Source organism: Sphaeramia orbicularis, chromosome 8 (assembly GCF_902148855.1).
Source record: "Sphaeramia orbicularis chromosome 8, fSphaOr1.1, whole genome shotgun sequence".
NCBI classification, from domain to species: Eukaryota; Metazoa; Chordata; class Actinopteri; order Kurtiformes; family Apogonidae; genus Sphaeramia; species Sphaeramia orbicularis.
Window position 1 is genome coordinate 39,310,634 of NC_043964.1, and position 23,337 is coordinate 39,333,970.

A 23,337-nucleotide genomic window follows, 5' to 3' on the forward strand; every position below is an offset into this window, starting at 1 on the left:
GTAGATAGGGATCAACACTGATTAACTTATTTTAATGTATATTTTAAGTACTTCCCTTACATCAGATGCATAAAGTGATCCCTATCATTTAGCATGGATGTGAACCTGGCCGGGGATGGGCCAGTGTTTGGATCTCCATGCGGATGTGACATTTCAGAGAGGAGCGCGACCGCCATTTTGAGATTTAGCCTACTTCAGACTCAACACATCACAAACCACAGGAGGAGCGGGTTGAGAGCTTCACAGCTCAGGCTAACGTTGTATGACCGGGCGCATTCCTCATAAGAAACAAGAGGTTAGCTAGAAATGCAACGAACTGCCGCGTTTTGTCGTTTACGGTGTTAGGGGCAGATTGGGGAATTGGTTTATGTCGGGCCGTGGCAACTCTCGTCTCCGCGAACTTCCAAATTAACGTTTGTGCTATTCCGTATTGGAAACTGGTTTGAATGGATAGCTTTTTCCTCCGCTCTCCCCCAGACGAGGGACAATCGGAGGAACGCACGGACTGGGAATATTGCAGGCAAAGTTGTTAAATGTGGTGATAGCAAATGAGCCTTTGTTTTCATTGTTGTTGTACCTATATCACTAGTTGGCTGCCTAGTGTCAGGTAGCTTAACGCTAGCTATAAACAGGGTATTTGTTCATCCAAGTATAGGTCGTGCTGCAAGTTGTCTCATTGCCCCACATTTCCCGGGGTAAAGCCGGACTGATTTAGCTAATTTCAGCGGGCCTACCTCCTCGGAGGTCCATCTACACCATCCTCCCGCCGTCAGCCAGCGACTCGCACCCACCAAAGGCGCCGAGATTGGGCGAATAGCGAGCAAATACGTCCGCGTTTCTCTACCCGCTCCCCCGCCGACCTCCCCTCCTCACTCCCCGGCGCTGACAGCGGACAAGGCCGAGGTCGCAACAGAGCAGGCCCGGCCGCCAAGGCTCGACCTGTCCACCCCACCTCCGCATCCTACCACACCTCACCAGCAGTCCAGAACCCGGTTCACACCCGAGCCGACCCTGGACAAGGTCGAGGGTAATAGAGATAGCAGGGAGCACCGCATCATAACCACAACAACAGCTGCCAACATGAACCACCACCATCATCACACGCAGCAGCAGCAGCAACAGAAAGCCGGCGAGCAGCAACTCAGCGAACCAGAGGATATGGAGATGGAAGGTAAATGGTAGCAACATGTCTAGATGGCTAGTTAAAGTTCCGTGTGGCTTTTAACGTGTGCAGAGGATGAACATTAAATTTTACGCCTGAAGTCTGTGTTCATCTTTACAGTAAACACGAAGGCCTGAAGCTAGCTAGGATAGCCGGCTGCATTTTTGCTGATTGTGCGTCCGTTGCAGCATACTTGTGTGGAGCTGACCTCATTTTGCGTTATAAGCGAATGTGTTTATCTTTCTCTCTGTATGCTCATAGCATTTGATTACCATTTAGACACCCCGAAACGCCAGTTGAAGAGGACTGTTGGAAAATAGCAGTACAAATCATTCATTCGGATCCATCACCGCAATTCTGAATTAAGTTCAGTTTTGTCTTCTTTCTCTCGTTGTAACACGTTATCAGATATACCGTTTGCTAATTTGTAATCGTTAAGAATTCACGTGTAGTTGTAGAATCAAGTCCGGTGATTGTTGATAACCTAAATGTTTGTAAACAGTGTGGTTAGTGTGGCAATTAACATGGATTCATCGCTAGGTAAATTAATCTTGCTACTTGGCTTCACCGTGCGCTTTGAGGTGATTTTGACAGTTATTGGCGCCTGGGTTAATCACAGCGACTTAGCCTTTAGCCGCTCAATGATTTGGGTAATGGTGATTTTGCAATTCAAACTGATTTCATTTAGTCCGTTAATAAGTCCAACACAGACACGTTACGGCAGCCTTATCTGCTTGTAGTGTGTTAGCATCGTGTCTGATGGTGTGTTCATTTAATGCGGGCCTGCAAAATAACGATATCAGTTAACGCTAGAGAGCAAAATACGATCGCACCCTCAAGTACGAAGAGTATAAATTTGATTTTCTGTTTTTTGTTTTAATCACAACTCTGTTTTGGTATCATTTGCGTTCAAGTAAAATGTGAACGTGACGAACCAGACTGCTAATCGTAAGCTAGACATTTAGCTACAAGGCCCATTTCGTTACGTTGATTCGCTGGCTAGCGTGCTAGGTAGCAGATCAGCTAATACTCGCGGAGGGGGTGTGTGGCGTTCCAAAATGGTGGCTTGTATTTTGTAGTGTTCGATTTGGGTTTGCTTGCATCATAGGCCTGAAAGACTTGCCCATCGTTATCTATTTTTACGCATCTGTTCTGCTCTTTGTAACAACTGACACTGGATAATATATTTTTCTAGAGTTAACCTTAGCTTGTTAGCTGGCTCCTGTGATTCCAGCTAATGTTGGCTAATAACGGCCTACAGCTCAGTCTGTGGCTAGTGTCTGCTAGCTCACGCAGATGCGTCAGTCCCGATTTGCTAAATTGACTGTTCACAAGTTTATCAGTTCCCTTGCATATAATGACAGCTGTGGACACAAAATGTAATCTTTTGCAGTTGTTAGTTAAAATTTCGTTTACATGCCGACGTTTGACAGTATGTTATATGAAACGTGCGGTAATGCTGGCAAGTAACGGTAGTCGCCGCTGCGGTAAGCCAGGCCCGCACAGGGGCAGCGCGGGGATTTGCTGCTTCATTGTATGGAAGACCAAACGGCATGGAGCTCGCCATTTTTAATGATCTGTGTTTTTGTTAGTCCGGTTTAGACTCATTTTGACTCTGTTTTGGCGATTAGCATGCTGCTTATCCACAGAGCATCCCCCATTAACAGATAGTGGTGGTTATTAGTTAATACTGATGCCAGCCCTAGACAGAGAGAATAGTGAAAGCCCTTAGCATCACTGCGTCATTTAGTGAGAGTGATTTTATTATGTCCACACTCATTCTTGTTTGTTGTTAGGCAGATCACAATACGCCTAATTTTCCCGAACTACTGAAATAAGGAAACACAAAAGGTCACAGTTGCATTTAGTTATTTATTTTAATACATGTCACATTTGTAGCAGGTGCAGTCAGCAGCCTTACTCACCACTTGGTGGGTTGTCTGGAGTATGTTTTTTGGCAACAGACTAATGGCTAATAGCCACATATATTTGAGATTCTTGATGGCAGAAAGGCCCATACAATGTGGTATGTTGGAGGCTGCTTCATTAATCATTATGCGTATCTCATTTTATCCATCATATCTCAGCAGTGTGATGATGATGCTAGGCTTTTTCGTTCAGTGTTAAACTATAAAAACATAAATAAGCAACAAACTATGTGCTCAAAAGATGCAATTGCTCTAAAGTTATGGTTCAATAACAAAGCAAGATCAACAACTAAAACAGTTTCCATGTCAGGATTTTAACATCACTGGTACTTCATGTTGACTCAGACGTTTTTGACTTTTACTGCATTGGTCAATATCCACACAAAGGAGAAATGCAGATTATCATGAGATGAAACTTCAAACTGCATTTCACTTTCTTAGTGCCAAGTCATTGTAATAGGATCTTCTTACAGTTTCAACCTTGTTGCAGAAGTTTGAATGCACATCTGGAGTTGCTTTTCTGTTTGCCCTGCATAGAGTTTTTTTTTTTTTCTTTTTTTTTTTTTTTCTAAGGATAGTGGGGAGAAAACTGTTCTGTTTTCAGGGCTATGCTTGTGAACATTTTAGGAACAATTCCAAAATTTGTTAGCATCCTAACTCGGATGGAAGAATGTTCCACTTCTTGAGCAGTATTCTATTAGCAGTTTCAGCACAAATGCAGCAAATCATCAGGTCAGTTATATTTAGTCTGAGGTAATTCAGATTTTGATTTTCTGATCAATTTGTCCATACTGATGAGTTTTAGAAGAGACGGCGAAAGTAGGAGGGACAAGAACTTGTCATGGTTTTGACTGACAGAGGCCATTAGTAGAGTGTAATCCACTTGGAAAAACGAGGTCAGTCTTCTCTACGAGGAGGAACATTACCTGCACGCTGTCTGTCAGCTCAGAGGTAGACAAAGTGCACAGGTTCACCTGATATATGGTGTAAGAGACAGACTGGCACAGCAGCACATTTGGAGGCATACAGTGTACTCATGTTCATGACAGTGCTATTGTTTCTCTCAGAGCTCGCCTCTGTAGTGAACACAGTTCAGTCATTCCTTGAAGTCAACTTGGAACTTCTGATTCTGTCATTAATTTGCTTTGACAGATTAGCGGCTGCATTGAGACAAGTCATTATTTGGCTAGGATGATTGTTGTCCTCTGTACACATGTTTATGTTAGAGCAGTGACTTGCAGCGTAGTCCTGCATTGTGTCCACAATTACCCAGCCAACTGTGTTGTTGCATAGCCTTTGCTAGTGCACATAGACACACTCTCTCGGTTGCCCCCATTCGGTGAGATGCTCAGACTGGGAAAGGAGACTTGTCATGCTGTCTCAGCAGGGTTTTCCCACGAAAACGTATGACATGAGAATAGAAGCATTTCTCTGAGTACAAACAGAGATGGACTAATTGTAGAATTTCTCTTTGTCACTTCTTGGTTGATGCTTTTCATCCTTACTTAATCCTGATAACTATCACATTCTTATTCACATGTGATTTTTAAGCACTTATCCATACATGCTAGGCAGAAAAGTGCAGAGTTGTCATTATATTTTCCACAACAAAATATTTAAACTTTTTTTTTTTTTTTTTTTGCAAAAGTAATAAAAGTGTATAAGAGATCATTCAAAATTATCATTGCCACTTCTGGATTATGACCGGTTATCAGTCATCTCTAATCCTTTGTGTAACTTTTTCCAGTTTTTGATGCCATTATGATATGAAAAATGACCCTTTTTAGGTCACTTCAAATATAAATGGTCCTGTCCCACTCCAAGACACGCAAACAGGTACTAATGCAGAACTTCACATCATTTTTTTTTCTCATTCTTTTTTCTCTTTGAATAGCTGGGGACACAGATGACCCCCCAAGAATTCCAGCCAATCCAGTGATCAATGGTAATGTGGCTATGGCAGATGGACACAACAACACAGAGGAGGACATGGAGGATGGTGAGGAGAACACACCATTAACACAAACATCACTGATGCTTACTTTTTACTGTTTTCACTCATGTAAAGTGTTTTTTTTTTTTTTTTTTGTCGTAAAACATAAAAATCTTAATTTAATATAAAAAGAATCAAATGTATATGTGTTGATGTCCATGTCTTCTTTCTTTTCTGGCCTGAATGAGAGGGATCCTTGTTCACTATCTCACCTGCTCTTTGTTCGTATTCTTCCATCTTTCCTTAGACACCAGCTGGCGGTCTGAGGCAACTTTCCGGTTTGTGGTAGAACGCTTCAGCCGCTTAAGTGAGTCGGTGCTCAGCCCGTCCTGCTTTGTCCGTAACCTTCCATGGAAGATAATGGTGATGCCACGTTTCTATCCTGACCGGCCGCACCAGAAAAGTGTGGGTTTTTTCCTGCAGTGTAATGCAGAGTCGGATTCTACGTAAGTGTCTCGATGGGATGTTGTACACAGTGGCAGATTTACATTGTTGTTGGCCATAGTACAGACCAACATAATGGTTTCATAGAAAATGTATATACAGTCTCCCTCCTGCTTCTTGGCAAACTCTCAGAAACAGCAGTTGCATTGTTGAAAAACTTAACATGACGTCTAAGTTTAAGCACTATAACAACAGTTAATTTTGCCATGGGACCCTCCAGTCCCTTCAAAATTACAAGTGGCTTCTTCATGTCTTCACTCACTGGTGTCATTTACAGATGGTCTCATGACAGGTGGGGCTGCCTACCCATAAATTGATTTCACTTTCCTTCAGAATATATTTCCTAAAAAAAATCCTTCCCAGAGTTGTCCCTACCTATAGCATTGTTTAATTTGGGATGCACTTAATTATAATCTAGTGTGGACATTCAGTCTAAATCAGAAAGTTATTGTTGGAATAGACTTCATTGTTGTCTGCATTATCATCTAAATTTAGTTTACAAATATAGCACTGTCATAATGCCACATGTCAAAATCTCAAAGGTCCTAACAAGTAATCCCGTACCCTTTTTCTTTGTTTCAGGTCATGGTCATGCCACGCGCAGGCCATGCTGAAAATCATCAACTACAAAGATGATGAAAAGTCATTCAGTCGCAGAATTAGTCACCTGTTCTTCCACAAAGAGAATGACTGGGGCTTCTCCAACTTCATGTCCTGGAGTGTAAGTAAACAAACCAATGGTGACATAAATGTAGACTGGAATGTGTTTTCACTGAAGTCAGAACATTCTGGTTAAATAAGAGTGAAAAGTCATGTTGTTTTTTGTGGCATTCTAGGATGTGACTGACCCAGAGAGGGGCTTCATCGATGATGATAAAGTCACCTTCGAAGTCTATGTCCAGGCAGATGCTCCACATGGAGTAGCGTATGTACATCTTTAGTACCTGTGTTCTTGTCAATCTTGATGGTTTTTTTTTTTTTTGCAACAACAATAGTTTCCCGAAGCCTTTGCTCTGCTTGGGGCTGTTTGAACTTCTCTCTGACATCAGTTCTCTATTTCTAACCAGCTGGGACTCTAAGAAACACACAGGCTACGTTGGACTGAAGAACCAGGGAGCTACCTGCTACATGAATAGCCTGTTACAGACACTGTTCTTCACCAACCAGCTACGACGGGTATGGTTTTACTGTGGAGTCTGAGGCTTGGGTTTTTTTGTAGTATTGCAGGGAGTATTATTCATCCCTAGCTAACCTGATAAAGATATATACGTATTGAACGTGCCACAGCAGTACTTTCATTGTCATGCCTACTTAACCCTTATAATCACCAGTGTAATTGCTGGGTTCCTCCTTTTTCCACCTGGAGGTCCTAAAATTTTGGATTTTGGTCATATATTTGTTATGAATGTTCTCCCAAAACATGAATAATTATATGCTTGCATATTTAATATGAAGATGATAAACTTTTGAAAATTTGTTTTGGCCAAATCTTATGTCAATTTTCTTACCCCTCTCTCAGGCGGTGTACATGATGCCCACAGAGGGGGATGACTCATCTAAGAGTGTACCCCTGGCACTGCAGAGGGTTTTCTATGAGCTGCAACACAGTGACAAACCCGTCGGCACCAAGAAGCTCACCAAGTCCTTTGGGTAATGTAGTTGAACACACATAAGCACTCCACCAGAATTTATTGGTATTAAAACTACTGCTGCTGGTGGAGTCATGAAAAGAGGAAAATAACAATGATATTTATGGGTTACTTATGATTTGATTGGTTCCTCAATGTGGGCTGCTAGGGCTGGAACCATGCACAATAATGGGTCGCAAAGCAAAGCCCCCTAAATAGTGTTTTTAGAAGAATATGCAGTAGTTCTTATTGACAAATCTTGAGATTACTAATATTTGACAAATCTCCAGTTGATGTTTGGGAAGCCAACTAACTGTCTTTTTTTTTTTTTTTAACCTCCCCTGTGTTTAGTTGGGAAACACTAGATAGCTTCATGCAACATGATGTACAGGAGCTATGCAGAGTGGTGAGTTCTCCCATATTCCTTTTGGCTGTTTTTGTTTGTGTTTGTGTGTATAAACTGCATGCTCAGTCACTGGAATACTGTGTGTGTCTTTCAGCTCCTGGACAATGTGGAGAACAAAATGAAAGGCACTTGTGTTGAGGGAACAATCCCCAAGCTCTTTAGAGGAAAGATGGTGGTATGTTTGTCATTTTCTTTATATTTTTTATTTTATTTTTTTCAGTGTGGCTATATGTGTACCTCTTATTTGTTGAAAGTAGACCAGACAGTAAATACTGCTGTAGCTTGGAAATGAGTATACCTCAGACATAGTTATTGCAGCTGGCAGTCTGATAGAAGGTCAGTTTAAGAATAGAAAGATTTTAAATCGAGTAGGGATGCCCTTAGAAACTCACACACTTTTGACTGATCCTGTGTATCAGGTAATTTGATTTCTGTTTCCGCTCTCCAGTCATATATCCAGTGTAAGCACGTTGACTACCGATCGGAGCGGATAGAAGACTACTATGACATTCAGCTTAGCATAAAAGGAAAGAAGAACAGTAAGTGGCAACATGAATCATTGAAACCATTTTATCCTCTCTATAAATGGGTATTTTTATCCCCCAGTTATTTGTTATTAATATAGACATTTCCTGAATGTCTTCTATGCTGTGCTTATTTCCAGTCTTTGAGTCATTCAAAGACTACGTTGCTACTGAGCAGTTGGATGGGGACAACAAATATGATGCAGGAGAACACGGACTGCAGGTGAGACTTAAGTGAACAGAAAATCATTTATTTGTCTAGTTAATATTAGTTTGTTCACATTTGCTGTAAAGTTTGTGGTATAAAATCTGGTTTTTATGACACGTTCTATTGGAGAAGATGAGCAGACACAAAGATGGAAAAAAACTGAGAAAAGATAGAATCTAGTATTTAAAAAAAAAAAAAAAAAAACAAAGTTCTTGTTTAAATGTGAATAAAAGCATTCAGTTCAGTAGATGTTAATGGGATGTCCTGACCAGATGTCTGATATGTTTGCACTACAGGAAGCAGAAAAAGGAGTGAAGTTTCTTACCTTCCCACCAATCCTTCACCTGCAACTGATGAGGTTCATGTATGACCCACAGACTGACCAAAACATCAAGATTAATGACAGGTAGGGACTGCTCTTTTATCATCCTTTTATTTGATTACTTTTTCAGTGTGTTACTTTACAAACGCAGCTCTGCTTCAAGTACATCCATTGCTGTCTCTATCGGCCACACCATGCGTCATAGGCTGGTTCTCAAGCATAATTTCAGAGGAGGTGTGGGCCTTATTAACACAGGTTAAAGAGGCGGTCTATTTCTGGAAACAGCACTTGATCAAGCTTGCACTCTGAGCATCATGCTGTGACCTCCTGCACTGTGACAGTGAGAAAGTGAGTCACAGTGTTTTCCTGTCGGCCCTATCATCCTGTGTAATACTTAGTGGGAGCTAATGGTCTTTTAACAGTTCACTAGAATAATGTGACACCAGCTGAACACACAGCCATCGTGAAGAGCTAATTTTCCTCTGTAGCGACTCTCATAAGCTGTGAGTCATCCGTGTGATGCTGCTTCCAGCCCCTGGCCCCCTAAAGACTTGGTGTACACACACAAACACACATCCAGAGTGTGCAGATGTGTTGTGTATGTTTTTGTTATGCATATTGGTGTTACTTCTTGTCTTATATTTGGCTCTATTGAGTTCTTCCTTTATTCCACTTGGGGCCCATCTCATTTCTCCTGCTGACTATTATCTTAATTTTCATCCCACAGTATCTCATCTCTTGCTTCTCCTCAATTGCTTCCCATTTCTAATCCACATCACCCATCTGTTTATCCTCCATGTTTGTCCTCAAACAGGTTTGAGTTTCCAGATCAGTTACCTCTGGATGAGTTCCTTCAGAAGCCGGACTCCAAGGACCCAGCCAACTACATCCTGCACGCGGTGCTTGTGCACAGTGGGGACAACCATGGCGGTCACTACGTCGTCTATCTTAACCCAAAAGGAGACGGCAAAGTGAGTGTCAAGGAACCAATAGTGAGAACAATTTTTTTTATACACATTTCACCCAAAATTCTGTGTTTTGTGGGGTTGATTGAGTATTTTGTATTTGTTGGGTATTACTTGGATGCCATTTTGAGAACCACTGGGACATAAATAACATAAATGACATGTCTGTTTTTATATCAAATTTATTTATCATGATGAGTAGAGATGATTTAATATGGTAGCGTATCAAACTGCTGACATTGAAGCAACAGTGTTCCTGAAGCTAATATGTCAAGAATGATTTTATAGTTTAAAGATCTATGGCCAGGTTAATGTAAAAAAACACACACATTGTATTTGAAATAGTTAAAATTCCAGATGTATAAAGTGTCAGTGTTGATGACAAATGCGTTGCATATAACAAGCTGCTGGACTGAACCTGATGTCAGAAAACTGAAGCCTTCAAAAGTAGTGTTGATTTATCTGCAAGAGAGGGTAAATATTGTCAGTCAGGAATGGAATATTGCAATATTGCTGACAGATTAGCTTTTGTCACAGATAACACACTTTAGACAATGCTGCAGGCATCAGTCATTAGGCATCAGTTATTACTGTTTTTAACATGCACTGATAAATCTGCAAATCAGAGGCAGTCGTGTTTTTTTTTGTTTGTTTTTTTGTTTAACTTACTTGCACATGAACTCTCATGGCTCTTTAAGCCTTTCACCTATAACACTAACAGCTTTCTCATGCACTCTTAGATGTTCTACCTGGCTGAGCATCCCTCTGTTAGCCATAACTTTAAGATTGAGATGACAGATTTACAATGCATTGTCAAGCTTGTAAAGGATTACACATACTGTTAAAGGGGATATTGTAATATATTTCTAAAAGTATATTGGATTAACCTGATATAAATGGTGGTCTTAAGTGCTTTGTGGTTTTTCTCTCCTCTTCCCTGTTTGCTCTCTTATCATCCCATTCTGGTCCTGCACCCACGCTTCCCTCTTTATCCTTTCTCAATCTTTCTCATCTCCTACTTAAACTACCATCCATGCTCCTTTCACATCCACCTTTCTCCTCTGCCAATCCTGCTTCTTTATCCTCCAGTGGTGTAAGTTTGATGATGATGTGGTGTCGAGGTGCACCAAGGAGGAAGCTATAGAACACAACTATGGCGGTCATGACGATGACCTCTCAGTGCGCCACTGCACCAACGCATACATGTTGGTTTACATCCGCGAGTCCAAGCTCAGTAAGTGGCCTGCTTTTCTGCCTTTTATCAAAACTTGAAACTGTACCTTGTGTTCCATATAACTCTAACATGGACGTCTGGTTTAGGCGAGGTGCTCCAGCCAATGACCGACGTGGACATTCCCCAGCAGCTGGTAGAGCGTCTGCAGGAGGAAAAGAGGGTGGAAGCACAGAAGAGGAAGGAGCGCCAGGAAGCCCACTTGTACATGCAGGTCCAGGTAAGGAATCAGACAAAGTCACGCTGCTATTGCACCATCTATTTGTTTTGTTTGTGTCTGGATCGTTTTCTTTACTGCTTAAATACCAGCACATTGACTGAAGGTTTCTTAAGTATTGGCTGCTGGAGACATGGCATCCAGTTCCCATCTGTTAAAACAGCTACAGCGGTTTTCCCTGAGTTACAGCATCCTGGTATGGTTGACATTTTTAAAGAAGTGGAGGATGATAATGAGGAAACCGGCTTGTTTTGCTGCTCTCGATATCGGTTCTTGACAGAATGCCTGCTGATGTTTTTGTTGGTTATGGAAGTTTGACTCTTGTGACAAAATCTGAGAGGACAGAGATGTGAAAATTTATACTGAATAAAACATGGAATTTTCTTTTCTTCAGTAGCTTTAAATGTGAAGGATATTAAACAATTACAGCTATTGTGCTTTTCATTAATTCAGCTATTGTATGTTGAGGTGGAGGTGTCATTTTTATTACAATGTGTATGTATATCTCAATAATACACACAATACATAGTCTTTGTGTTCACTTTCTGTTTAAGTCCAAACCAACAGTAATGAGCTTGTACAGTCCTTTCCTTCATGGGATTAAAAAAATGCAATTTGTATCAAGTTTTACATATTACTATATATGGGTATGTGAGATTTATTTCATGACATGAGCATGCACATTTCTATGAATTAACTCAAACAAACCCAGTGATTAGTTAGTCAAAAGTCTATGTGCATTACATTCCATTTTACAGCTGCACAGTGACTAAAATGTGATGTTTCAGCAAAAAAAAAACAATTGTACCTGCAAAATAATCCAATCATTTGAGCTTGTACTGACGGGGCCTGCACTAAAACACAAATGTAAGTTGATACAGGATGGTAAAAGAAAAGTAAGGGCAAATAAACCATGTTTATCACAGATCAATCTTAACCATACAATGATTAGTATTGTAATAATCTCTGGCAGTAAATCTTGCAGAGTGATAAACTGTTTACACTTGCTTGAGAGTTAGTATAAACTATCATAATCCCAAACTGATAATAGGAGCATTAATAAATGTTTTTCCAGAATGCAGGGGAAAACCTCTTTTATTCCCATGCAAGAAACCAAATTTGTGTTTTATTCAGTCATGAGTCAGTCGTTTTATATTACAAGACGAGGTGTAAAACTGCAGACTGTGTCAGTGAACTTAGGTGAGGGTTAAAGTCTAGTGTAATTTCAATGAAGCATGTTGTTCTTTATCTCATTTTACTATCAGTTGCCGGTCTCATTCTATTCTTACAATCTTCTTTGGTTTGTTAGATGGTGACAGAGGACCAGTTTTGTGGTCATCAGGGCAATGACATGTATGATGAGGAGAAGGTCAAGTACACAGTCTTCAAGGTCCTGAAGAGCTCCACGCTGCAAGAGTTTGTCCAGAACCTTTCCCAGACGATGGTGAGAGACTCATATTCAGAACCCAAACCTACCCTGCGCTGCTCCATTTATAAATGGCTGTGGTTCAATTCTCACTTCGTCCTAGTCATGTGCCATTGTGTCCTTGAGCAAGACACTTCTCCCACCCTGATTCCAGAGCTACTCACACTGGTGTATGAATGCGTATGAATGTTTGGTGGTGGTTGGAGGGGCCGTTGGTGCAGATTGGCAGATATGCTTCCATTAGCCTGCCCCAGGGCAGCTGTGGATACAGATGTAGTTTACCATCACCAGCAGGGTATGAATGTGAGAGTGAATGAATAATGGATCCAACGTAAGCGCTTTGAGTACGCAAAATAGAAAAGCGGTATATAAATCTAATCCATTTTTATTATGGTCATTCAGACACTGACTGAATTTCATATGCTATTAGTCTGTGATTCAGCTCAGATGAGACAGAACCTAAATCATACCAAAGCAGTCGGTCCTGAACCTGAATGAGTCACTGCTGTAAATACACAAGCCTTTCTAAAAGAGGAGGCTTGTTGATTTTCCTGTTTGTCTGCTACTTATACACTCAATAGCTACTCACTGGTGTACAGACACAAAAATGCAGGCACATACAAATTATCTTCCTCACTTTATGCACTGTTAAGTACATCTTTCCTTCCGCGTTAAGAGTTTTCCAAATGTAAATTAATGAGCATAGATATATTGTGTTGAAACTTATGAGCTGATGTGCTGCAGGGTTTCCCACAGGACCAGATGAGACTGTGGCCTATGCAGGCCCGAAGCAACGGAACCAAGCGACCTGCTATGCTTGACTATGAGGCTGACTGCAACAAGTCTGTAAGTGGTTGTATCAGTGATTCACATATTTGTGCAGGTATTTATGTGCACAGTCAGATGTATCATAGATATCCTTCAATAACCACATGAAAACTGTAGCTGATATTTTATTGTCTGGTGTTTTTAGATGATTGACTTGAGTGACAACGAGAACCCCTGGACAATATTTCTGGAGACAGTGGATCCAGAGATGGCGGCCAGCGGGGCCACGTTACCCAAGTTTGATAAAGACCGTAAGTTCCACTCACAAATCTGCGTCCAGCTCATGATCAGAATTCAAACAGGTTTTGACAGGTTCCTTTACCTTCTCAGTTGTGTCAGAGCCAAGTAAGGAGCTCTTTTAAAAAATGTCAGTCCTGTTTAAGCTAATTGCAGTGCAGCTTGATCTCTATCATTTCTTTACTTTTTTTTTTTTTTAAACTTGTGATTACGATTCAGTGCATGTTGGCTCAAACAGATAGTAACTTGCAATACTAGAAATACTGCCTCACAGGAGATACTCATTGGGCTGCTTACCTTGCCTGTGGAGAGACTGGCTAACATAATGGAATATGAGTAGTTTATTGTAATGGTAGTAGCTGTGTGGACTGTAATTTTAACTCTAGTTTTGCTCATTCAGGAATTTTAATAGGAATTTTTATAGGTCCCAATTATTAGGGCCTGATCACCTAACGGCTCCAAGACCCTACTGAAATTGAAAAGATGGTTATTTCCTAGTATTTCTTGCATAGCAGGCTGTACTTCAGAGGAGCTTCTTTGTCTTTATTTACTCATTCTTATTATTTTTCAGATGATGTCATGTTGTTCTTGAAGATGTATGACCCCAAAACCAGAAGCTTAAGTTATTGTGGACATATCTACACACCTATATCCTGCAAAATAAGTGAGTGGAACCTATCCAACTTGATATCATATGTCTGTGCTTATAACTATAAATCCTGTGGCTCCAGATACTTCAAATATAAATATTTCAACCGGCTGCCTGTTGTTCTTTTCTTTCTGTAACTAGGAGACCTGCTGCCAGTCATGTGTGAGAGAGCAGGGTTTCAGCAGGAAACTAGCCTTATCCTCTATGAGGTGATCTATTTATGTAGCACTCACTTACTGGCACATTGCTCTTCTTTTTTTTTTCTCTCTCTCTTCACACTCATGCTGTCTCCTGCTCTTCTACGTGGCTCACACACTGCCTCTCAACCACTCTCTTGTGGACACCCTCGCAGTTGTTTTGCAGCATCTCTTTTTTTTTTTTTTTTTCTCAGTCTTCCCCAATTCTATACCTGCTTGTTTACATTTGATCTAATCCTCTTGTGCATGTAAAGAATTTCATTGGATAACACGTAACAACATTTTGCACCATTCCTCATTTCACAGGAAGTAAAGCCCAATCTAACAGAGCGGATACAGGACTATGATGTCTCACTGGACAAGGCCCTGGATGAGCTCATGGACGGGGACATCATTGTCTTCCAGAAGTAAGCCTGTTTGTGTGTGATGAACCTGCGCTGTACAATGTCCCTGTGTATTATTTGTTTTTCTTGTTGCATTGTAGAAGGACCTGTCATTAGAGGACACACTCCTTCATATGACTTAGTTAAAGTGGATTACTGTTGTCATGTGGAGGTGTTTTTTGGAGTTGAAGTGGACCTTGTAGTTGTCATTTCCTTAAACCTCTTAAACATGTCCTTGCCACTTGTCCAAACTTATATTCTGCCTTTCCTCTGCTGCTCCTTAACCCAGTGTTTAATTTATGGTATTCCTGCTATGGCTTCTTACTGTTCAGAGTTTGCTGTCCTTGTATTCTCCCTACATTCCTCTTTCTGCCCCACATGCCTTAAGCATATATATGTTTCAAAAGAAATATCTCAAATATCTGATATGCACGTTAATATTCTCTTAATTTAACTTGTTGAAACCCGCAGAAACCCTGTCTGTCCTCCCCTTTTTTCTATAATTTTTTTCCTATTCATTCTGTACTTGAATTAATCCATGTCTGCCTTTTTAAACTCAAAGGGACGACCCCGAAAATGACAGCAGTGAGTTGCCCACAGCGAAGGACTATTTCCGTGATTTGTACCACCGGGTGGATGTCATTTTCTGTGACAAGACCATCCACAATGACCCCGGCTTTGTGGTCACACTCTCAAACCGAATGAACTATTTTCAGGTACGGCCAATCCAGACAATTCCAGTAAATGTTTGAAATATAAAGGTAAAGTGAAGTGGGATTTAAGTGGGTTTGCATTAGCTTGAGGAAAGGAATTCGACCAGTTTGTAAATGAGCACTAGCCTGTTAAGTTGTCATGTTGTTGTAGAATAAACCCCATCTTTAAATGTGTCTTGTTTTTGTTTTTTTTCCCTTTGTTGTGGAATGGCCCTGTTGGATTTCAGCTAATGGACACATGACATTTTACAGGCCTGAGACGATCCTGCTGCTAATTATTGTTGTTTCTTTGTCAGGTGGCCAAGACGGTAGCACAGAGGTTGAACACAGATCCCATGCTGCTGCAGTTCTTCAAGTCACAGGGGTAGGAGGCTTGTCCCATCCACACAAACACTGAAATATATGCTCACACACCTTTCAGCAAGTGCTCAGCCTGTTGAAAGAAATGAGCATTGTCCATTTATATGTTGAGTTCACATTCAGATGACATGTTCAGTTGCTTGCAGTTATCAGTAGAAATGTTGCGTAACCTGTCCCCCCCCACCTGTCTTTGTTGTTTTCCTCTTGCTCCTCCCTCTCTGCCTTCCTCTTGTTCTACTGTCTTCTGCTCTTTTCCTGCATCTTGTCATATTTCCCTTCCTATTCACCTCCCTCTTTTCTTTTCTCTCCACCTGTTTTTTTTCTTCTTTACCTTCACCCCCCACACACCTTCTCCTGTCATCCTTCCTTTCCTTCCCTTTGTCGTCCTCCCCCCCTGCCTGGTGGTGTGGTGGCTAGGTACAGGGACGGTCCAGGGAATCCTCTCAGACACAACTATGAGGGAACGCTGCGGGACCTGCTGCAATTCTTCAAACCTCGGCAGCCCAAGAAACTCTACTACCAGCAGGTAGCATTTTTTTCTTCACATCTTTGCGTAAGACGGCTACTGTTGACTCGGCCGTTTTGGATCTCTTTACATATTGATCTCTAATAGATCTTCTCTTCCTGCATCCACAGTTAAAGATGAAGATTACAGACTTTGAGAACAGGAGGAGTTTTAAATCCATATGGCTCAACAGCCAGTTCAGAGAGGAGGTAACGCACACGCCAGCAGCCACACAATGGTTTACAGTCTCACACCATGTCATCACACCTTTACCTCACACATACACGCCCTCAGAGGAAGATGGAATACACTGCCACAAAACAAGTCAAATGTTTGTGTGATTCAAGCGACACATGAACAGTGCATTTGTGTATTTGTACAGGAAATCACCCTCTACCCTGACAAGCACGGCTGTGTTCGGGATCTGTTGGATGAATGTAAAAAGGCAGTGGAACTCTCAGAAAAAGGCTCTGAGAAGCTCAGGTATCCAAACATTTGTAAGGTTTTTATTGCGTAGCAGCTACAGCTTCCTGTTTTAGGAATAATGAACTCAGCAGTTGGGCTGGGTACATGTGACTAAGTAGCATAGTCGCACCTAGATGGGTAGATGTCTGAATTGTCTGTGGCACAAAGTTCTTTAGATCATTAGCAGGAGGACTAATTGGTTTCAAAGTCTGAGTGAATTAACTTCACACTGTAAAACATGGGTGATCACTTCAACTACGTTCACTAAAGTCCAAAACAGAAATTAATGCAGCCTTAAATTGGTCTGTGGACATACCTGAACACTGACAATTTGAAAATGTTAGAGACTTGAAGACTAAAGTGTTTTATCGAGATGGATGTGCCGAACAACTCTGGGATGTTTATGCCATCCCTCTGGTTATCATTTTGACAGATTTTCATGTAATCCCATGTTTAATGCCTTTTTTAAAGGTCTGTAAAGCAGTGTTGTCCACTGTGAAACTGTGTTAATTCTCCTCCCCCCCTCTGCATTCTCTGCAGGCTGTTAGAGATAGTAAGCTATAAAATCATTGGAGTTCACCAGGAGGACGAGCTGCTAGAATGTTTATCTCCGGCTGCCAGCCGCACCTTCAGAATAGAGGCAAGTGTACATGACTGTCTGTCTTGAGTTTCTGCTGTTTGTATGTGTTTTTCTTCATTTTGTCCTTCTTTTATTTAACTTTGAAACCCATCAGCTTGACACTGTTAAGGTTTTTGACATGAGTCTGCTAAGTTTTCCTAAACAAGCAGACAGGTTTGGAGGCGTTCTTTGCTTCTTTAGAGTAATCTGTGGCATGGCTTAAAGATAGAATAAATACCAAGGTAAACACAGACATGTTTTGACTGAAAGTTTAAAGTCTGTGCCTGTAAATGACTTCAGAGTACTTCTGCATCACTGCAGCACAGTGAAGACAGTCGACCACTAGAGGACAGCAGAAACCAGATGTAGCTGATGTCTTTTCCTAAGTCTCAGGTTGATGTTTGAGCTAACTACCCCTGCTGGTCTTTCCTCACATATTTGATGGTTTCTTAAATTAACCTACTTCTCTCCTCTTTCCTGCTGTTGCTCCTGTTTTTCCCCTCCCTCCATACAGGAAATTCCTTTGGACCAGGTGGACTTGGACAAGGACAGTGAAATGTTAATCCCTGTCGCCCACTTCCACAAGGAAGTGTTTGGCACCTTTGGGATCCCCTTCTTGCTGAAGATCAGACAGGTGTGTGTGCTATCTATGTAAACATTATTCATGACTGTACACACTGTGCCTTTGTTTGGCTTTTCCCTTTTTCGACTCCTCTTCCACCTCTGTCCCACAGGGAGAGTCATTTCGGGAGGTAATGAGGAGGATCCAGACCATGCTGGACATCCAGGAGAAGGAATTTGAGAAGGTAAACCCTCACGTTCTCTATTATCATTTTTGTATAAAGGATGAATCCATCAAATATCTAATAATTTGAGAATTTTGTAAATTAATTAAACCCCATTTTTCTATGCAACATGAAAAGCCTGTGTAAATAAATCACTGGTGTGTATTTGCTGTTGAATGCTCTTCACATACGTTATTGTAGGCCGTGCAGTAACTCATACCTGTGCGTTTTCAGTTTAAGTTTGCGATCGTGATGATGGGCCGGCATCAGTACATCACTGAGGATGAGTATGAAGTCAACCTGAAGGACTTTGAACCACAGCCAGGTAAGTGTTGCTTTCACATACGAAGTACACACATTAGTTTGTGCCACAACTAATGACAGAGCTGTTACAAATTTAGTGTGGCTGGGGCTAAATTGACCATGACACAACACACACTGGTGTTCAGACTGACCCAGGAGCAAATTCCTTACAGTGTTTCCCGATATATGAAAACGATTACTGTACTGTCCAGTCTATAAGCTGCTACTTTTTTTCCACACGCTGTGAACCCGCAGCTCAAAAATGATGCGGCTAATTAATGTTTTCCGGGCTAACAATCGACCCGGCTGTCGAAAAAGAAAATAGAGCTGCTGCTCGTAAGGTTGACATCAATGAATCAATGGTGAGATGTTAGAGACGGGGTGGGTGTGGCTTATAGTCCGGAAAGTACGGTACATCTGTTAGATAATTTTGCCCTTTGTATAATGTACAGTTAATGCCAAATATACAACAATTTGTGCATCTGAGTGGTTAGTTGTAATCCCTCTGAGCGATCTCATTAACTTTATTTCACAACAGGTGGAACATAGTCAAATTAAACTGAAATTCTCTTTGTCGATCAGAAATACGAGGTGTCTTACTTTAACTTCAGTAATTAACAGACCTGTAATATATTTACCCAGAACAAATGTCTTGGTTATGAGCTGTGTGCGATCATTCACTTCAATATGATCATTTTAAGTCTCTTGTGTGATACTTGAGCATTTTCCATCTGTCGACACTGTTGTGAAAGAACAGAGGTAACGTGACAAGTAAAAGAAATGAACATCAACACGTCTCTGCGGTGCAGGCACAAAGCTGCTAAAGCAAGTCATTAGTAACTGTTCATCTGCTTACATGGCACTAACATGTCGGTTAAGAATTAGTGGAAAGAATTAATCAGCTCTCTGAAAGATCGGAACTGGCAAAGAACACGTCGGTAAAGAAAAAAAGCCAAAAATGTGTTTGTTCAGCAACTTGAGACAAAACACACCACAGCAGACTCAGGTTTGCTGCTACTCTTACCATGTGACCTGTGAAACATGTTTGTACGACTCTATTTAAATTACTGCTGTTAATATTTGATTGTATTCATTAAAAAATAAACAAGGCTTCTGGCCCCCTGGAAAATAAAGTCAAGATATTTTGAGTGTATTTAGTACATATAACAAGGTCCAGGCTTCTTATCCAGAGCGTGTTCGGATGGACAGATGCATCTGTTAGGAGTGTATTCGGCAAATGGACCTCATCGTCCGTCCACTTCTCGTTGCTTCTCATATTTTGCTCCATTTTACACATGATCAAAACATAAATGAAGTGAAACTTTATAGAAATGGAATACACAAGTTTGCAGCTGCACAGTGGCTCAAACATTGTGGGTGAACATAAGAGCGGAACTCTGCAAGCGTGTTCCACCAATCACTGTTCTTCAACTCATAGCCCCGCCCCCAAGAATTATGGACAATCTGAAAAGTCCCCCCCCCACTAGGAACTATTTTCAGGGGAAGTTAGTTCTTGTTTTGTTTCCTGGGTTATTTTGGTGGAAACCCGCTGAGGTTCTCCATAATCCCAGGTAAAGTTAAAGCTCCTGCGGTGGAAAAGGGGCTTCGGCGGGTTTTGGAATAATAACCCTGACCTTGTGTCTCGATGTCCTGCAGGTAACATGTCCCACCCGCGCCCCTGGCTAGGGTTGGATCATTTCAACAAAGCTCCAAAGAGAGGTCGCTACACCTACCTGGAGAAAGCAATCAAGATCCACAACTAAAGCAGCCCGCCCTTCCTCTTTGTCCTCCTCCACCTCCTCCTCATACTCCTCCTGCTCCTCCTTCCTTCCTGCCCAACCTACTTTAACACACCATAACCACAGACTGTAACCAACCGTGCGTGTGTGTGTGCGCATTTGTGCGTGAGAGGACTGTGTGAGTGTGCTTGTATGCGAGTGAGTGTGTGTGTGTTCATCACTTTTAACACCCCGCCTGGACACCTCTACAGCTCTACACCGGCACTACGTCTTCAGCGATACGGATCTTTGCTGCAGCTGACGGATTATTCTTCAACCACAAAATAAACTGCACCAACCACCTCGTCACTGTATTTTTTTTTTCTCCTTTTTTTCCATTTTTTTTTTAATTTTTATTTTTTAATCGTCTTCCTCTACTGTGAGGCTGTTCGGTTTTTCTTTTCTTTCTGGCTTCTCTACTTGTTGACTGCCTGTTTTTCCTTTTTTTTTTTTTTGTTGCCTGTTTGGATGCGGGACAAGTGAAATTGGATTTTAATAGAAATACACAGATAGGAGAGAGGAAGTGGGACACAGTTTGAGATAATTTTATATATATATATATCCTATATATATGTAAACTTCGAGACTTCGTTTTTTTCCATCTTCCACCTCACTCACCAGCTTCTTCTGTTTTTTTTTTTTTTTTTTTTTTTTTTTTTTCTTCAGGTTTTTGGGGTTGTTTTTAAATAGAGTTGTTTGAAGAGGCATTATGCTGCTGTGTGGAGAGTTTGACGGGAGGATGTTTGCAAGGACTTAACTGACAGACAAGCGCGATGGCGGTTGACAGTCGTTTTGAAGTGGAATTTTTCCAGAAAAAAGAGAAAAAAAAAATCAGCCGCGTCCATGTTCCGTTTTTAAATGACCAAGGCTCTTACCTAGTTGCCCTGATGTGGTGGTTCTACTTTCTGCTCCCATCCTTTTAGTGCAACAAAATTAAAGTATTTCCAAGTTTACACACAGATCTTTCGCACTTAGTTCAGTGTGAGGAATATATGACTTTTTTTTTTTTGTCTCTTTCTGCCGACCATGTATAATAAATAAAACGCCACAGCATCTGTTTAAAAATAAACGGGGGAAAAATAAGGAAGAAACTTGTCTGTATTTCATCTTGCACGTTAGCACTTACTGTCAGAGGTTTAACGTTTCTCAGGACTGGCAAATGTAAAGTTAGTTTGTGGTTTTGCGTTGCTCTGTGACGTTACCAGAACACACATGCACGGACATTACTCCCTTTTTGATTTTATCCTTTTTTTTTTTTTGTTTCTTTTTCTTTGTCATTCCTCCTTTTTGAACAAAAACCGTGCACACACACAAGCTTCTTCTTGTCCCACCCTCCTGTCTTCTGTCTCCTATAGTCTGTCGCCTCCTGGTGGTTGGGAGCAGTAACTGCGCTGTGCTTGGTAGGGTGCCTCGAGCACTTAGAGCCCCACAGGTCTGAGGATTGTGTAGAGACAAAACCAGCATTGTAAGAAACACTTTAAGCCCTTATGAATTTATTTTTCTCTCTTTTCTTTTAAAGCACAGATGGAATGCTCCCCTAATAGCGCTAGCTGGCTCTGTAAAGACAACATTTAAGAATTGTATATTTAAAAATATGAACGTGTAAAATTAAAGAGAAACACGCCTTTGTTGTTGGGTACAGAAGGAGCCAGGTGTTCATATTTCTTGTGTGTAGGTTTATTTTCTTTTCTTTTTTTTCTTTTTGCGTTCCTGATGTACCATTGATTTTTTTTTTTTTTTCCTTTTTTTTTCTGTTACATTTGGATTTTTTTTTTTTTTTTTTCAAAACTAACTGCATTGGTTTTGTCTTGTTAAAGTGCAGTACAAAGATGACCTGCAGGATCACACCTTAATTTGATCTTTTCCAGTTTAAAATCCTCAGTGTAGCAGCAGTGTACGACAACTATTCCTGTATATTGCCTTTTTGCTGGAAAATGTATGTTGAATAAAATTTTCTATAAAAACAAAAGGCTATTTTTGCTGCTAAAATCTGTCATTGGTTTTTAAAATGACTCCCGCGTTGTCCCAATACTTGCGTACATGTAGGGTGTAGCTTTCTGGAGCTGAGGGTTTAGTTTTAGTGATGGAGGGACGCTTGTTCAGCCTGCTGCCCAACCACCTCTAACCTAAGATTTAACTGTTGTGTTGCAAACTTTGCTTATATTCTCAGTGACTGTTGAGGGTTAACCTGTGATGCATAAGGTCCACACTTTCACAGTTAAAGTAACCCTGACTATTGGAAGTTACCACAATACACTTCTGTAAAGCAGTGGTTCTTAACTAGTTTTGAAGCCCAGTTTTCATTTAGTCACAAAGTCAACCTACATTTAAATAAGTCAAACCGAGGCTTGTAAACATTCTCAGTGTCCGACGACATCTGCAGTATTGTTTGCTTTCAGATCATATTACCTCTTAAAGATCTAAAACTATTTTTGTGGTGGCTCCCAAATGAACCTTTCCAATGTGATTTATTACCATTTACTGTAATATCTGCATTTTTTTTTTTGTAAAATCAGGTATTTTCTTTCATTTATTGACTATATACTGTGGCTGGTCCTATAGGTTCAGTAAATTCAAAGGTTATTATAACAGGAAAACCTGAAGAAAAAGACTTATTTTCTAGCAAAAAAATAATTAACACTTACAGATAACAATTTTTGTCTTAACTTTGACCATGATTTTTTTTGTCTTTCCCAAGGCATTGATCGCTATTTATTATTATAGTATTCTCGTTTTTGGTATTTTGCAGTGAAAATTCCTGTTATTTAATTTATTGATCATGTAGATGTTCATAAAAGCTATAAATTCAAAGGTTATTGTATCAAATCAGAAAAAAGGTGATTTTTTTTCAACAATATTTAGGCTATCATTAACTGAACATATAAACAAGTGTCTCCAGCCACTGTCATTTATCATACTACATGGGTTTAACTGGTGAATCAGCGTGTTTTCATGTTCACTGCAGAGCCTCTGAATGTCCAAATGGGTCAGATCTGATGCTGATGAGAAGCTGAAGAACCACATTTTACCTGAATTATTTCAATGTATTGATAGGATTAGT

At 40.7% G+C, this 23,337-nt stretch overlaps 1 protein-coding gene across 3 annotated transcripts; it reads left to right on the plus strand.

Annotated features, from left to right (window-relative positions):
- The first annotated feature begins 957 nt into the window (after positions 1-957).
- On the plus strand, positions 958-22,245 carry usp7 (ubiquitin specific peptidase 7 (herpes virus-associated)). Of its 3 annotated transcripts, none has more exons than XM_030141913.1 (31): positions 958-1,171; positions 4,985-5,089; positions 5,331-5,529; positions 6,110-6,248; positions 6,364-6,452; positions 6,595-6,703; positions 7,047-7,177; positions 7,507-7,561; positions 7,656-7,736; positions 8,010-8,100; positions 8,226-8,308; positions 8,590-8,699; positions 9,430-9,607; positions 10,670-10,814; positions 10,901-11,031; positions 12,338-12,472; positions 13,199-13,300; positions 13,428-13,533; positions 14,091-14,183; positions 14,310-14,377; positions 14,672-14,772; positions 15,311-15,464; positions 15,758-15,825; positions 16,239-16,347; positions 16,458-16,535; positions 16,709-16,809; positions 17,332-17,431; positions 17,925-18,044; positions 18,145-18,216; positions 18,430-18,520; positions 20,155-22,245. In XM_030141913.1, exons 1-31 carry the CDS (start codon positions 1,081-1,083, stop codon positions 20,259-20,261), a joined length of 3,342 nt encoding a protein of 1,113 aa, XP_029997773.1. In that variant the 5' UTR covers positions 958-1,080; the 3' UTR covers positions 20,262-22,245. The 3 variants fall into 3 exon arrangements, with proteins under 3 accessions (XP_029997773.1, XP_029997774.1, XP_029997775.1); XM_030141914.1 differs by having other exon boundaries at positions 16,245-16,347; positions 20,155-20,289; XM_030141915.1 differs by having other exon boundaries at positions 9,430-9,586; positions 20,155-20,289.
- The last annotated feature ends 1,092 nt before the right edge of the window (positions 22,246-23,337 follow it).